The 14432-nt window shown below is 43.8% G+C and overlaps 1 protein-coding gene across 13 annotated transcripts in view; it reads right to left on the reverse strand.

Annotated features, from left to right (window-relative positions):
- hoxb3a (homeobox B3a) overlaps positions 1-14432 on the reverse strand; it is a 103922-nt gene that overhangs the window by 19812 nt on the left and 69678 nt on the right. For 6 of the 13 annotated variants that reach the window (XR_004614773.1, XR_004614774.1, XR_004614771.1 and 3 more), the window contains 2 exons: positions 11849-11915; positions 3203-3903 (listed from right to left, as the gene is read on the reverse strand). Coding sequence is in view for 1 of the 13 variants with exons in the window: in XM_034594317.1 (XP_034450208.1) it covers positions 3203-3782 (580 nt within the window). In the remaining 12 variants the exon portion in view is untranslated. Of the gene's footprint in view, positions 1-3202; positions 3904-7418; positions 8439-11848; positions 11916-12046; positions 13188-13257; positions 13477-14432 lie in introns of those variants that run through there. The other 7 variants (XR_004614769.1, XM_034594317.1, XR_004614776.1 and 4 more) reach the window with 6 other exon arrangements.

Raw genomic sequence — 14432 nt, forward strand, 5'->3', positions numbered from 1 at the left:
GTAACAGTGTAATAATAATGAAAGAGCTATCCGCAGGAGGCCAGTGCATGCTTGCCATGTGTTTACACTATTAATAGCTGATGCAGAGCAGCTCAAAATAAGCACAGAGATCCTATCTGTCTATAATTCTATCCGTCCCTCAGCAGTATTAACAGTTGACTCCAGTGTTTATTTCTATGGACAGAGAGAGAAAGATGAGAGAGGTCACCATCGTGTCATCTGTCTCTTAATGACTGTTTGAAATCCTCATCAATAAACAGTCTAATCTCTTCTCACTCCATCCAGTCAACTGAAAGACTTTTGAAGACTCTTATTCACTCATTTTCTTCTCACTGATAACTATCAATTCAAACAACATTACATCTGTCTGCCTCGCCATCTTTTATTACACATGCAGATTTGATTCGAATCTATCATTTCAAACGACTGCTTGTCATACTCGCCTCTCTTTAAAAATCTGCTCTATTGTACATGACGTTTAAATTCATCCTGTTAATATCCTCATTTCTTGCAGGGGCTTTCTGAGGAGGCGCGAAAAGGAGAGGAGGAGGCCACAGAGGGGAGGAAGAAGAGCGATGGAAGGCATATAATAACCAGAGGGTGGAGAGAGTTGTATGTAAATGAATGAAGGAGGGCATACAGGCTATTGGCTGCAGGCTCGTGGCAGCTGGTTAGCCAGACTGTCCTATGACTGACAGTCCTGCTACTGTAATCAACTGCTCACTTGTCACTGATGACACAACCAGCTTATAGACAGAAGGACATGGGAGTGTCTCTATCGAGTTTAGTACCATTTACTGAAGATTTGTCGATGTATAAGCTTTAAAGCAATCTTTTTCCTTGCTGAACTCATCATGTGATTATCTTGTTTCAGTTATTAAACATAAAACTTTTTTTCTTTTTATGCCTTTAAACAACAGGGCTGGGCGATATGGAAAAAATCTTATCACAATATCTTTTTCATACCAGTCAATATTGATAAAAATCAAGATATAAATCAAATTAATTAAGATTAATTGATCAAATTAACATGCTTTCGACACAATTTGCAACTACTACTACTCTGCATCTTGTCCGACTTTAAATAGCCACAATATTTCCACACAACCAAATTCCTCCGACCCTTCTTTTCAACAATGTCCTCGTATTTTAAACCTTGGGCTGTGTCCGTTGGTGTGTCTTCTTCTATAAGGCTGTCGCTTGAGTTTTCGTTAACTTTTTCCGTCATTATTTTCTCCTTTATCCCGCTCCCACTCCTGACGTACTGGTGTGCACGGCTGCAGTAGCCCAAACATTAGCAGGTGTGCTGCTGCCGGCTGCTACTCCTACACTGTGTGCATCAAACTAACCTGACATGGCTGTAACTACATTCCAGCAACATGATTGGTTTCAGCGCGGCGCTATTCTCATTATCATTGGCTCTTCGTGTTGTCCCTACTTGAAACTATTTCTAATCTTGCCAGATATGGTCTGTGAACACAGGCTTTTGGTACAGCGAGGCCTGAGGAAGTAACTTCACTTGGCTGCTGTTGACCAGGGAGTAGTTTTAAAATCTAACCACAAGCCACAAATAGTTGTTTGTACATTTGTGCATGTGTAAAGTTTAAACAACAAGGTCATTCATTGCTTTTTCGTAAAACTTTAAATGTGCTGTTAGGTTTTTTTTTTTTTTACTTCAGATAGCGTGCTGGCTAGCTGTTTCCTCCTGCTTGTTCTGCGTCTTTGTGCTAAGCTAACAACCTCCTGACTCCATCTCTACACTTAACAAAGACATACTAGTTGTATTCATCAACATCTTGTACTACTACTCAATTGTTTTCTCAGTTACATTGTGGTGACAGTGTAACCGCTGGCTGGAGTACTGGAAGCAATGTTTTTTTTCTAAATGAACACTAGGTTTTTTTCTTTTTGAATGAATAAAGAGCGTCATTTATTAATGGCCGCAGACTCACCAGGAGGTGAAAACAAGGCAGAGCCCTGGCAAGAGATTCACATCCACACTTTAGGCATCAAAGGGCTAAGTTAAGGGAAACACTGGTGGTTTTGGTCAAATCTAGAGCTGTGTCTGAAGCCAGCGTGAAACAACACCATGATCTTTGTCTAACTCTAACCAAGTTGTGAGGGTCTAAACAGAACCATACCATGATATACAAATGTCAACACAGGTGGTACTGATATCACCTGACATTCAAGATAAGCTATGGTGGAAAATTAAATGTTGCCTTTTATCATTTAAATGATTTGTTTGGTATGAAACTGTTTTGTGAATTCACAAATCGGGTTTAAAGAAATCACAAATGAATTTCCTTTTCAATGGAATTGCTGTTGCAAATTAGTTGCATATAACTGGAATTTCCAGGGGACAAGTTTGATTCATCTAACTCATGAAATGCTTTGCCTGCAAATTATTTATGTTTTCTGTTTGTCATTTACAATATACATTTTCTTCCTGCCTTTCACTTATTTACTGTGTTTTCAGAAGTTTTTGTCAGATTGCCATGCATCTGCCCTTTGACCTATTTTACTACTAGCAATGCATAGCAATGAATTTTAAAGTCACCCTACAACGTAAGTAACTTAAGTAACTCAAAAGAGTGAAATGACTCAAATGTGTACTTTTTGGCTCATGCTTTTCAGCTTCTACGTAAACATGGTTTCTTGGGGAGATGTATAAATGCTTAAGTGAATCATGCCCATTACTAACATTAGTTATTTTTAAAAAGCAATTGGTAAAATTAGACCAGAGGAAACAACCCATTAGCCACAGACACATAATAACCAGCTAGACTATTTGCCTGTGTTCATTTCCCAACCCAATCCAGAGCCTGTGGAAACCTATTTTGCCATAATAGTCTGAGAAACCTTTTTTCAATCCTCTTGGGATTTGGGCCTTGAAAGAGGATGTTGATAAGAGAGGTGAGGAAAGAGGGATGTGGCGGTGGGAAGGAGAAGGCGGGATAATAGGTACAACGACGCTAATGAGGAAGGAAAATGAAGGAGGAAAGAAATAGATTGAGGACAGAAAGAGCTGAGAGAAGGAGCCATGAGAGAGAGAGAGAGAGAGAGAGAGCAGACTGGTTTAGAGGGAGTAATTGTTGTGCTAAGCCATGTTGTTGCTGTGGTATAGTCTGTATATGTGTGTGGGGGGGGGTATCAAAGCAAAGACAGACAGAAAGACAGAGATAAGTGTAATCTAACACACCGTTGCCAGAGTTGTTGCTGGGTGAACCGTTTTTCTGCTTGGTCGCCTGGCGGCTTTCTTTCATCCAGGGAAAGATGTGCTTGGCCATGGTTGGGTTCGGGGGCAGTGAAGAGGAGGAGGAGGATGTTGAGGAGGAGGAATTAGAGGACTTATTGGGGGCTGATTTGGAGGCTGAGGAGGCCCCATTGCTGCCCCCCGGCTGCTGAGCCCCTGTATTACCGTTGTTGGGGTTGGGGGGTAGTGGAGGGGACACTTGGGAGCCAGGGTGGTGCTCAGGTGGCAGGCTGGGCCTCATGCAGCTGCCATTCAGCTCCTTGGTCTTGGCTAGCTGCTGCTGCTGCTGGTGGCCACTGTTACTGCCCAGCGACTGTAAAGAGCAGGCAGAGCGCTGGTACGAATCCACATCCAGATGGGTCGCCGACTGGAAGGCCGGCTGGTGGTGGGACACTGGGACCGGGGCATCATAGCCCCCAAAGCCGTTGGCGGCTGCTGCTGCCGCCGCTGCCGCCCCCTGCACCTGGTAGGACGAGTAGCCACCGAAGAGCGTCGAGGAGTTGTCGTAGTACGTGGTCTTCTGCATTTCTGAGAGAAGTGGCGGCGTCTGCTGGTGCTCCGGTCCTTGTTGAAAACCACTGCCGGAAGACCATTTGGTACCGGGGGTCACGTGACGGTGTCTCTCCAACGGTCCCCTGCAATCTGACCTGAAAGGTTAGGAGAGGCAGAATAAAGAAATGAGAGCGATAAATCCATCTTCCTTCAATGAAAGGCGCCATGACATGAATAGAAACCACTGCTTTTCTTTCCTCACCCTCACCCCCCTCCTTACCCTCCCCCTCCCCTCTGAGCCCAGTGCACAGCCTGCAGATGCTCTGGTGGTGGGGGCACGAGGAGGGCAAACTGTGGTCCCACTCTTGTATTAATAGTTATAGAAAATAGAAATGTTACCTTCATTAACCATTATTGTCATTGTTTATGGTAAAAGCAGTTAAGTAAGTAGATAGTAAAAAAGGGGCAGTTTTTTTTAGTATAGGGACTAACAAACAAAACAACTCCTTTTTTTAACAAGGCACAAGATTAGGATTGAAAACATTAATGGGTTGTAATGTTTTCTATCCTAAACTTAACAGTGCATTGTGCCACACTTTCCCATACTATTATTATTATTGTTATTATTATGCTCAGTATTCTTATTATGAGCTAGTGTTATAGTTATTATTATTAATAATAATAATAATATATAATGATAATAATTATGAGTAGTGGCAGTAGCCTATCTACTCTTACTGTTGATAGTGATAGTAGTTGTAGCATTGTTTATTTCCTATTATGTAATTTACTAATTATCTCATCAGTTAAATAATGTGTGAGAGCAATATTATGCTTTTCCTTTTATAAATAAAATCCCCTTTCATAATTATTTTCAAAGTTATTATCTGCAGTGTTTTCATGTTTATTCATTATTTGTTTTTTGCAATAAAGCACTACCCCATCGTGTCAGGTGTTATTCGATCTGGACGTGACGTGCTGTTGTGCACTACGCGGCAGTAAATGCGGCCTGTGTTACGTTTTCCTTATGACTGATGTAGGTAGCCTATTTCTGTCAACCTCTGCCTCCCACATGTGATCTACTGTATTCAGTCTGCTCGGCTGTTACCTCACTCATCCTCCAGCCAGAGGAGTCTGTCTGCGGCAGCGATCATTGCTGAATGTCGGCCTGTCCCCGCATCACACTGGACTTTAATAAACAAGTCAAATCTAATAAACTAATGAATATTACTGCACATTATCAAGAGGTTTAAAGCTGACTGATAAATAACGTATTGACGGTGAATGTCATCATGGGACTGAATCTGTTATTTATTGTTTTAAAAGATGGATTTTTTTTTTTGTCTGAGTAGATTTAATGTGTTTGGCTGAGTTTTTTTTTTTTTCTTCATTCCTATTCTGTTTAATTAAAATGGTGCGCCTTGAAAAAAAAAATCATGAAAAGATAAACAATTAAACGAAAACACTCGGGCTTGGACAAAAGATGCTGGTGCGAGATAAAGAAGGAAAGAAAGCTCGGAAGAAGCTTCACGAGTCAGTGATCCATTAGGGTCGGGCGGTCAGAGTGCTCTATCATGGCCCCTTAAGGGAAAAAAGGAGGTAGTAAAAAAAAAAAAAAAAAAATCAGTGTGTGAGCCCCCGTGGACTCCCTATCTGGAGCTCACCGCTGGGGTGGGCCTGTGGCCGGCTTGTCAAGCGAGGGAGCACCTGGCATTCATTTCTCCTCCGCGGAGATAACACGGTGAGCGGGGGAGCCGCGGAGCCTCCGGAGCCCCTGTGTGCTGGAGCCGCACACTTTTAAGTGTTTTAGGCCTGAACTGTTACCAATTAACAGTCCGCTGGGTTCATGCGGCCACACACATGTTACTGTTACTGCTTTATGGCGTCGTTAAATCCCAGCGATCACACACTGTCACTGTGGAGAGACTGAAATAAAAACAACTGGCTGAATACGTGACATCATTTAGACGTCAGGCCTAAAATAAAAATAAAAATACATAATTATATAGAAACTAAATTGAAATCATGTTGTGTAGCATATTTTAAGCCTCGCTGTTATTTGAGATTCATGAATGTGTTTTAGTTAGAAATTAAAAAAAATACCAGCAGCACACTGGGCCTGGATGATATTTATCAGAAATAAATAAATCCGTCAATGGCAGCTGGCAAAAAGAGCAAATATGAAAATCACCACTGAATGAATTAATAAATAAATAAATGCAAACACAATGTGTGATAGGTTTTCTACAAAAACAACAACACATGGGCTACGCAAAATAACCCGAGTGTCCCATTTAAATGTTTATAAAATGGGCTAAATAGCGTTCGAATAATGCAATTACTCATAATCCTCTTTCTTGATGTTTTACTATTATTCCTTTTCTTTTTCCTTTCAAAGATTAGACAGAGCAGCCCGACTCCAGCTCTCAGCACGTCACACATGTCAGCCATTTATCTTTCTGGGAGACAAGCTGGAATCCTAATTATTTACTCTGAGGAATAGTCCCAAGGAGAGAGAGAGGGAGAGAGAGGGGGGGGGAGAGAGAGGCCGTGGCACTGAGTGTAGGAGGAATATGTTATTAAATCATATCGCTGTTTCGCCATTAAACAGGACACGTAATGTCTCTGCCACTATAGCTTGTAGGACCAGAGCTTAATACAATCACCAAGTTTACTAGACGCCTCCCTGAATAATCCACTTACACTGACAGAGGAGCAGCCACCCAAACAAAAACAACGGAGCGAGGGAGAGAGAGAGAGAGAGAGAGAGAGAGAGAGAGAGAGAGAGAGAGAGAGAGGTCGGCCTTGGTGTCCAGTGTCTGTGCTTTATCCTGGGATATAAAATTACAAATGGCGCCTGCCATGAAGAGCATTGCAGGCAGGGAGGGAGACACACACACACACACACACACACACACACACACACACACACACACACACACACACACACACACACACACACAGTGAATGCATTAACTTGGACAATCCACGTATTCCTTATCCCATTAACACACACAGGGAGGGGAGCTGTAGTGGGGGCTTGTAATTATATTGAGCTGTGTCCAGAAACAATGAAGGATTGGCCTGATCGCTGCTATTGTTGCTGTTTGTCCATGTTGCCTCCGTTAGGGCTCAAACAGTGAAGCATGTGCGTGGGGATGAAATTACAATATCTTAATATTGTGGTAAAAATATTAAAAATAATAATAATGTCAAATATGGGCAAAATAATCAAAGTGAGGCCCGCGGGGAGAGGAGGGAGAGAAGTGGATCAGCATGAGATCAAAAAATGGTCGTCCAGTGCTTTGTAAATAAATAGCTCTAAGTGAGGAGGAGGCAGGGACAGAAAAGGAGTAGAAATGAGAGGAGGAAAAAAGAAAAGGACAGAGATGGAAGGCCGACAGAAGGGGGGCTGCTTGCGGCGGGGAGCTGCGGCGGCTTCAAGCATTGTGAACTCTTCTTGAACCGGGATTGAAGTCTATTGGGCCATAAATCACTGAGCCACTCCACAAACTGCACAGCGACACAAACACGCGCTGAATCTCTGGGTTTGTTGTTTGAGCCCGGGCATCACCGGCTGGCCTGCCCGCCTGCCCTCCTGCCCGCCTGCCCTCCTGCCCGCCTGCCTGTCCGGCCGCCGGGTGGTGGTGGAGATGATGCTCCCCCTTACCTTCCTTAGCACCGGTGGTCCCGGTCCAGTCCGGCGCGGACCCCGCAGCACGGCAGCATCACAGATTAGTCCCCACGCACATCCACGAGGTAATCGATAACAAATAAATAAATAAGCAACGACTCCAATGGCTTTCTCCGCCGTTCCCCCTCTCCCCCTCGCTTCTCCTTCTTGTTCTCCTCCTCTCCGCAAACCCGCCGCTCCTCCGGTGCTGCCTCGAGACTAGCGCGACTGCTCGCGACCACCACCACAACAACACCTCCCGGAGCCAGCGGCGGCGGCGGAGGAGGCGGCGGCAGACCGGGCTGCATGCGCGGTGGTGGCGAAGCGGACGCCGCGGTGCATGAGCGCCCGGCGGAGGAGTGAGGTGGACGGACTTGAACGCGGAGGAGGGGGCGGAGGCTCGGTCGCTGTACACGGCCAGAATTAGCAGCCGGGTTCGGTGAAGGCTACGGGCAGGCTAGCTGTAGCACACAGCAGCTGAAGGGGCGCACCGGGAGCCTGCCTGCTCGCAGCCCCCCCACCCCCGCCCCCACCCCCTCCACCTCCGCCCCAGCACCACCACCACCACCACCAGCAGCAGCAGCAGCAGCAGCAGCAGCAGCAGCAGTCCTGCCTGCACCGCGGCCGCCTCACAACAATGGCCTCAAATCTCTGTCTGTTTTAAGCCTCGGTCTCCACCAGCCACTCTCTCATGGCCTCTGAGGAGTGAGTCCACCATTAAATGTCACCCCATCGCATTTTTTCTTTGATGGGGAGGTATAGTGTTTTTCTTCCGTCTTTCTCCCCCCTTCTCCTTCTCTCTCTCTCCCTCCGTCCTCCCCGGTCTCCCGCTTCTCTCCGGCCGCCTCTCCCCCTCTGTCTCTGGCTGTGAGTTCTCGCCTCGCGTCGGTCTCTGACAGGCTGCAATGGTGGGTTTACTCCAGCAGCAGGAACCACCTATACTACTACTAGTGTACTGTTACTACTACTACTACTATTACTACTACTACTATTACAAGTGGTGGTAATAACATATTATTGTGGTGGTGTTGGTCACGAGCCGGGTATCTGTCACGCTCAGCGTCACTTATGTTAATGTCACTGCCTCAGTTATGAACAAACAGAGTTTATGTGTTCGCATGAACTCATATCTTAATATTTAATATTTAATATTTCATCTTGTGCCAGCCTAACAAGTCCACAGCTGACTAGTTTCACCAGGGGAACTCTGACATAACTTTTATACAATGCAAAAACATTTTGAGGGAGTGGGGGTTAAATTATCTCAACTTTTATTTTGTCTTATGAATATGTTCTTATGAAAAAAAACACGTCTCGTTTGGTTGGCATCTTTGCCCTCTTCTTTCTCTACTAATTATAGGTCTGACATTAGGGCCTTATACAAGTGTGATGTGGAGGCCATGGTTCTATTTAAGGTGGAAAGAGATGCCTGTGGTAGTGTGGCCATATTTACAGTTTACAATTGGGGATAAGCCGAGCTGCTTTTGATTGCTTTGGTTGGGAGGTCATAGTTTATGTAAATAGGCTGCTTAGTTCAGCAATGTTAAATTAAAATGATTGGTTCTCTACCTTAATAAATAAATATGCATGAAAAGGAAACGAGTCTCCAACTAACGAGAAGCAATGATAATCCAGTCAAATGAATCGATGGTAAAACCCCTTTAGAAGCTGTATTAGTGTTATGGATCATAATATGAGAACATTACTATGAAAATGTAATGGACAGATGAATAGACCTGGTTTGAGTCAAATAAAATAACTTTCATAACTTCATAATTCGTTCACCGTGGCCAATGCTAAGTTGTATATTTTAATTATGTTATTAATTACTATTTTTAATTAGAGTTGGACTCTTGACACCATCTTAGACAGTCACTGGAAATGAATTTGTTCTTTAAGAGTATAGGCCAGAGCATAGCTACAGCTATTCAGAGTCATATTCATGGATTAAATATGGCATCATATGAACCCAATGTGAACAAATATTCATATAGTAGCCTATGTTTTTTTTTTTGGGGGGGGGGGGGTCTAAAATGTGCTCATCATTAACTGGTGTGTGTGTCAGCTTTAGGGAATAATTTGCTAACGTCTCAGAAACACAACAGGCTTTCCTTTCCTTTCCTTTCCTTTCCTTTCCTTCCTGAATTTACAGGAAATGTGACTTTTTCTTTTCTTTTTGTTCTCAAAGCCCCTCCTGGAGCTCCTTCCATGTTCCCCTGTGGAAACTGGACATGTAAGCCTGCAATGTTAACATGCCATCACCTCCTCTCCCCCTGCTGCTGCTTCTGCACAGGGAAAGTACATAAAAACCAAAAAAGGAGGAGAGTGGCCTAAAAGGCACAGAGAACAGTAACAAATCAAGAAAGGACTAAAAGGCATATCTGTCACATGAGACGCTATATGAGTCCCCCTCCCTTCCAGGTCTGTCTCCAGAAAGAAAACATTACAAGAGCCCATGTTCTTCATGTGATTTGACTTAAACACACAGGGGAGGAAGACAAGGAAGTGCAACAACATGCGGAGAAAAAGGTGAAGTAGGCTAAAAATAAAAAAAACAAGAATGACAAGAATCCCCAGAGGAAAAAGAGACACAGAGGTGAGATCGAAATGGAAATGAAAATATGAAGGCACACACACACACGCACACGCACACACACACAGTCTCTGTAGCTCTCTCTCCCACTTCACTGTATTTTTATTATTCAGGACGCTACCCCTGTCGTTTATGGCTACGTAAGATTTATGAGTTCTCTCGCACCCAGCGGTGTGTGTGTGTGTGTGTGTGTGTGTAGGTGTGTGTATACACAGCCCAACTTTAAAACAGATAGCATTCGCAGTGGGCTGCTGGAATGAGAGGATGAGCTCGGTGTAGGTGGGGAGGTGGGAGCCTGAAATGTGTCCGGCTGCAACTTTCCCTCCCGGCCTCTTTGTGTGCGGACAGAGGGATCTGCTAACTGCTGCTGAAAACCCTCTGCACTCATTAACCAAACCTCTAATCAGCTATTTTTTTTTTTGTCCACGTCTTTCTTTCTCTCTTTCTTCCCATTGAGCCTGGGTGTGTGAAGAGGAGAGCTGCGGGAGGACGAGGCGGTGGGGATTACATGTATGTGTTGACTTGTGAGAGCACGCCGGTGCTTGTAAAGGCTGGAGTTATTCTTTATTTTCCTTGGATGGCAGACGCGCACCGGCGCCTCCGTGTTTCGGATTGAGTCACGGATATTGGGTTTCACAACTGAAACTCTGTGCCCTGCAGAAGCGTGGAAATCCTCTTTCTGTTTTTCTTCTTCTTCCCCCTCGGGGACTTTAGACATGTAGGACACTGAGGATGACACTAAGGAATTTCCTCTGTCTGCGAGATATGAAATGATATTTTCCACAAGGCTTCAATGTTGTGGAGTGGAAACACCAGACTGCTGCATGATGCCAATTATAAAATATTATACATGAATGAAGTAGCCTGTTCTTAATAGTATATTTGTATAGTGCACATGTGGTCTGATAGAAAATACTACACATGTTTTAATGCTGCAGTGTCGTTGCTGTTATGACTTGAAGCGTTACAGCATTCGTGTCATTACTGCAGGTATAAGTGCTGTTTTAATAACTGTCCTATCAAGTGATGAACTGACCCGCATGTTTCCTGCTGCGACTCTAACCCGCGGCCCTCACACCTCTGGATTATATTACATTAGCACGTGTCATTACATTTCACTATGTACTACACACACACACCCACACACACACACACACAAGGAAGGAATATTTCGCATGTATTCAGATGCAAAACTTAAATTCGATGTTTAAAGAAAAAGACAACTTATTTTAAAATAAACTATTAGTTAAAAACAAAACCAATATTTCCTGCACATGTATTTTCAGACAATATTGTGTCATTTAAAAATCCCTTCGATATTTCATTGAGTCCACACTTTGTCTGCATTGACTTGACAAACTATGGAATTCCTATTTTATGGCCTTACCTAAATAATAATTATAATAGTAATAATAATAGTAATAATAATAGTCATAATAATAGTCATAATAAGAATAATAATAAGAACAATAATAAGAACTAATAATATCTATTATTTATTCATTGTTGTGTACATAACTAATTATTTTCATTCTCATTAATTAATTCAATGGTGATGGGGTGGATTAGTTTAGCTACAGATTGAAACCATTACCAAGGGGACGAATAAAAAACACTTTAAAAACTTTTACCATGAATAAATAATGAGATAAATAGACAGATAAATAAATACCAGCTCATCGGCGTGAAGCTCTAATAGTCTTAAATGAATAGTCCAGCAGAGAGGCACAGAATTCAGTTGTGCACAGTTTGGGTGTAGTGACGTGTCGGTGGAGGACACTATATGCACAGACTCAAGCATCACGAGGAAGAGAGGAAAAACAGTCCAACTCACCGGAAGACTTTCTCCTACTTCCCAATGTTTGGATGGAAAAGAACGGCTTCCAGAAAGCTCCTAAGAACTGCAGTACAGGGGAGAGAAGGGGGGAGATAGAGGGAGAGAGGGAGAGGGGGGGGGGGGTGAAGAAAAGAGAAAGATGCAATCAAAAGGTCTTGGTATAAAAAAAAAAAAAATCCGATACAGAGCACAGACCTCTTGTAGTCTATCGAGCGGCTGCGACAGGAGAAAACCGCTGTCAGGTATTTCTGACCTTAAATGATTCCCGCTGAAATCCCGGAATAAAAGTAATAAGAGCGGGGAGAAGGAAGGCTGAAGGCTGGCTGGAAGTGATCTCAGATATTATTGATTCTGGTTATCATATTACACACCCTAATAGGTCTACCATGTTTTCTCTCTGCATGCGTTAAAAAGAAATGGTGGGAAAGCCTTGGACGTTTAACGTGGAGAAATTGCGCTGCTTCCCACCGGTAATGCAGATTGAAGTCGGGATGGAGAGATTGGAAAATAATCCCGAGAAAAATTGGAAGAGTTTTGTGGTAATTAACTCATGGAGGATGCACACAAATATTATCAAATAATAAATAATACTGAAATATGTCTGTGTTAGGGGGTATGATCCTAAAAGAGACATAAATAAACAAATACACTGCTGCCTTACACCATCATTATCTCATACAAAACTGCTGCAACCTGCTATTTTTATATAAATACAGGCTAAATATTATCATACACCAAGCATTCATTCTAACGAGAGAGCTAAAGTCAGTATCGAAGCTGTGTCTAAATCCTGCCCCCGGTTGCTTTTAATTAGGATTTATCATTAAGACATTACAATTCAAAACCCTGGGACGGACATTAATGTTAACACGCATTTTTGCACGGAAGAAAACGAGAAATGTTGCTAAACATCAAAGGACAACTAAGAGGAAAAATATATCAAACTGATGCTAGCAGCTGTTTCCCAGTAGTTCTCCACACAGCCCAGAAACAACCTGAGCATCATTCAGACAGAACAGCACACATCGCGGATCCTGAGTGTTACAGGGCCCGGGTATATATCCTCATGCGCCTCACACGCACATCCAGCGGTAAATATGCATCCATCCACTGCTGCGTGCGGCGGTAAACATTTCCTTTTTTCAAAAATGTAAGTTGCATAATTGTATGATAGCGTCCACGACCGCAGCATGAAAAGGGCTGTCCGCGTTGTTGCATAGTGGCTGTGATTATTAAAGTGCTGGAATAAAATCTCCGGCTGCCTCTGTTTCTGCTCCTGACAGCTTCCCCCAAACACATAAATCACAAGCAAGGATCCCCCGACCTCCCCGTACCAGCCTGTACCACCACAGCTTCTCCTGCTCCTCTGCTATAAAGTTATTTATTGTTTCCCTCCGTGCACTCACTCACTCACAGCCCTGGCTGCCGTCCATCGCCATCACAACACCGGCCGGGGAGTCCTCCCTGCTTCCCCCCCTCCCACCCTCAGCCCCGCGGGTTAGTGCGGAAATTTAGGAGCCTCGGAGCAGGAGTGGACTAGTCTAAAGTTGGCCACAAAGTGATGACGGGGGCCGACTAGCTTAGCCAGCTAGCCCATAGGCCGAGACAAAGGGAGGAGGCCGCCTCCAGAGCCCCAGAACAGCTGATGAGCCAAATGTCTGAGAGCAAGAGGAGGCTGCGAGGAGGGGGTGAAGTCACGTATCCAAAGAAAAACAAGGTAGAGGGTTTTTTTTTCTTCTCACGCTTGATGAAGTGAAAGCTTGGGAAAAAAGGCAGAAGCAGCAGAAACATACTGCAGGAGTTCAACGAAGCAACACAGTGTGTGTTAGTGCAGAATGATAGAGTATTAGGTGACTGGGAGATGGATGTGGACCAAAAGCTGAAAGTTACAAAGTACATTGACTCAAATAATCCTGGCACTTGTCATGTTTGAATTTGACTTCATACTCCACAGAGAAAACTGCAGTGTGAATCCGGTGTTCAAACAATGGTGCAGATACTAGACACACGTGTGTCTGTATGTTGAGGTTCATGAAAACAAGTATTTCTTTTCTCTTCTTTTTTGGGGGTGGACGTTGTTGCTCACTGCAGCTGCAGCTTCATCTTTAAAGTCTCACATATTCTGAACAAACTTTATCACCACTCTCTGCTCTTATCTCTGCCTGGTCTGGTGGTGCCGGCCACCGACACACACTCACACTCACATACTCACACACACACACACACACACACACATACCAGGTATGTAAAAGACTGGGTGCTGGATGTAAATAAACAGCTGTGAAGCTTTATTCTGTCTTTTTCTTTGTCCTACTTTGACCAAACGAAAAACAAAATACGACCACAAAAACAACTCCACATGTCAGTGCTGCTGCTTCACAGACTTGGTAAAAAAAAAAGCAAGTAGCTTGTGGTATTACCACAGGAACTGGAAGCCCTCACTGAAGCACTCACACAGTGACATATTGCCGCACAGCTCTCCAAAGGTGACCTTTGACCTGGAGGAGTGATAGCTCAGTTCTTTAATGATGAAGCCATTGGCAAAGTGCCCTACAATCCCATTTGTTTTATGTGTTAATCC

Source organism: Hippoglossus hippoglossus, chromosome 8 (genome assembly GCF_009819705.1).
Source record: "Hippoglossus hippoglossus isolate fHipHip1 chromosome 8, fHipHip1.pri, whole genome shotgun sequence".
Taxonomy (NCBI): Eukaryota; Metazoa; Chordata; class Actinopteri; order Pleuronectiformes; family Pleuronectidae; genus Hippoglossus; species Hippoglossus hippoglossus.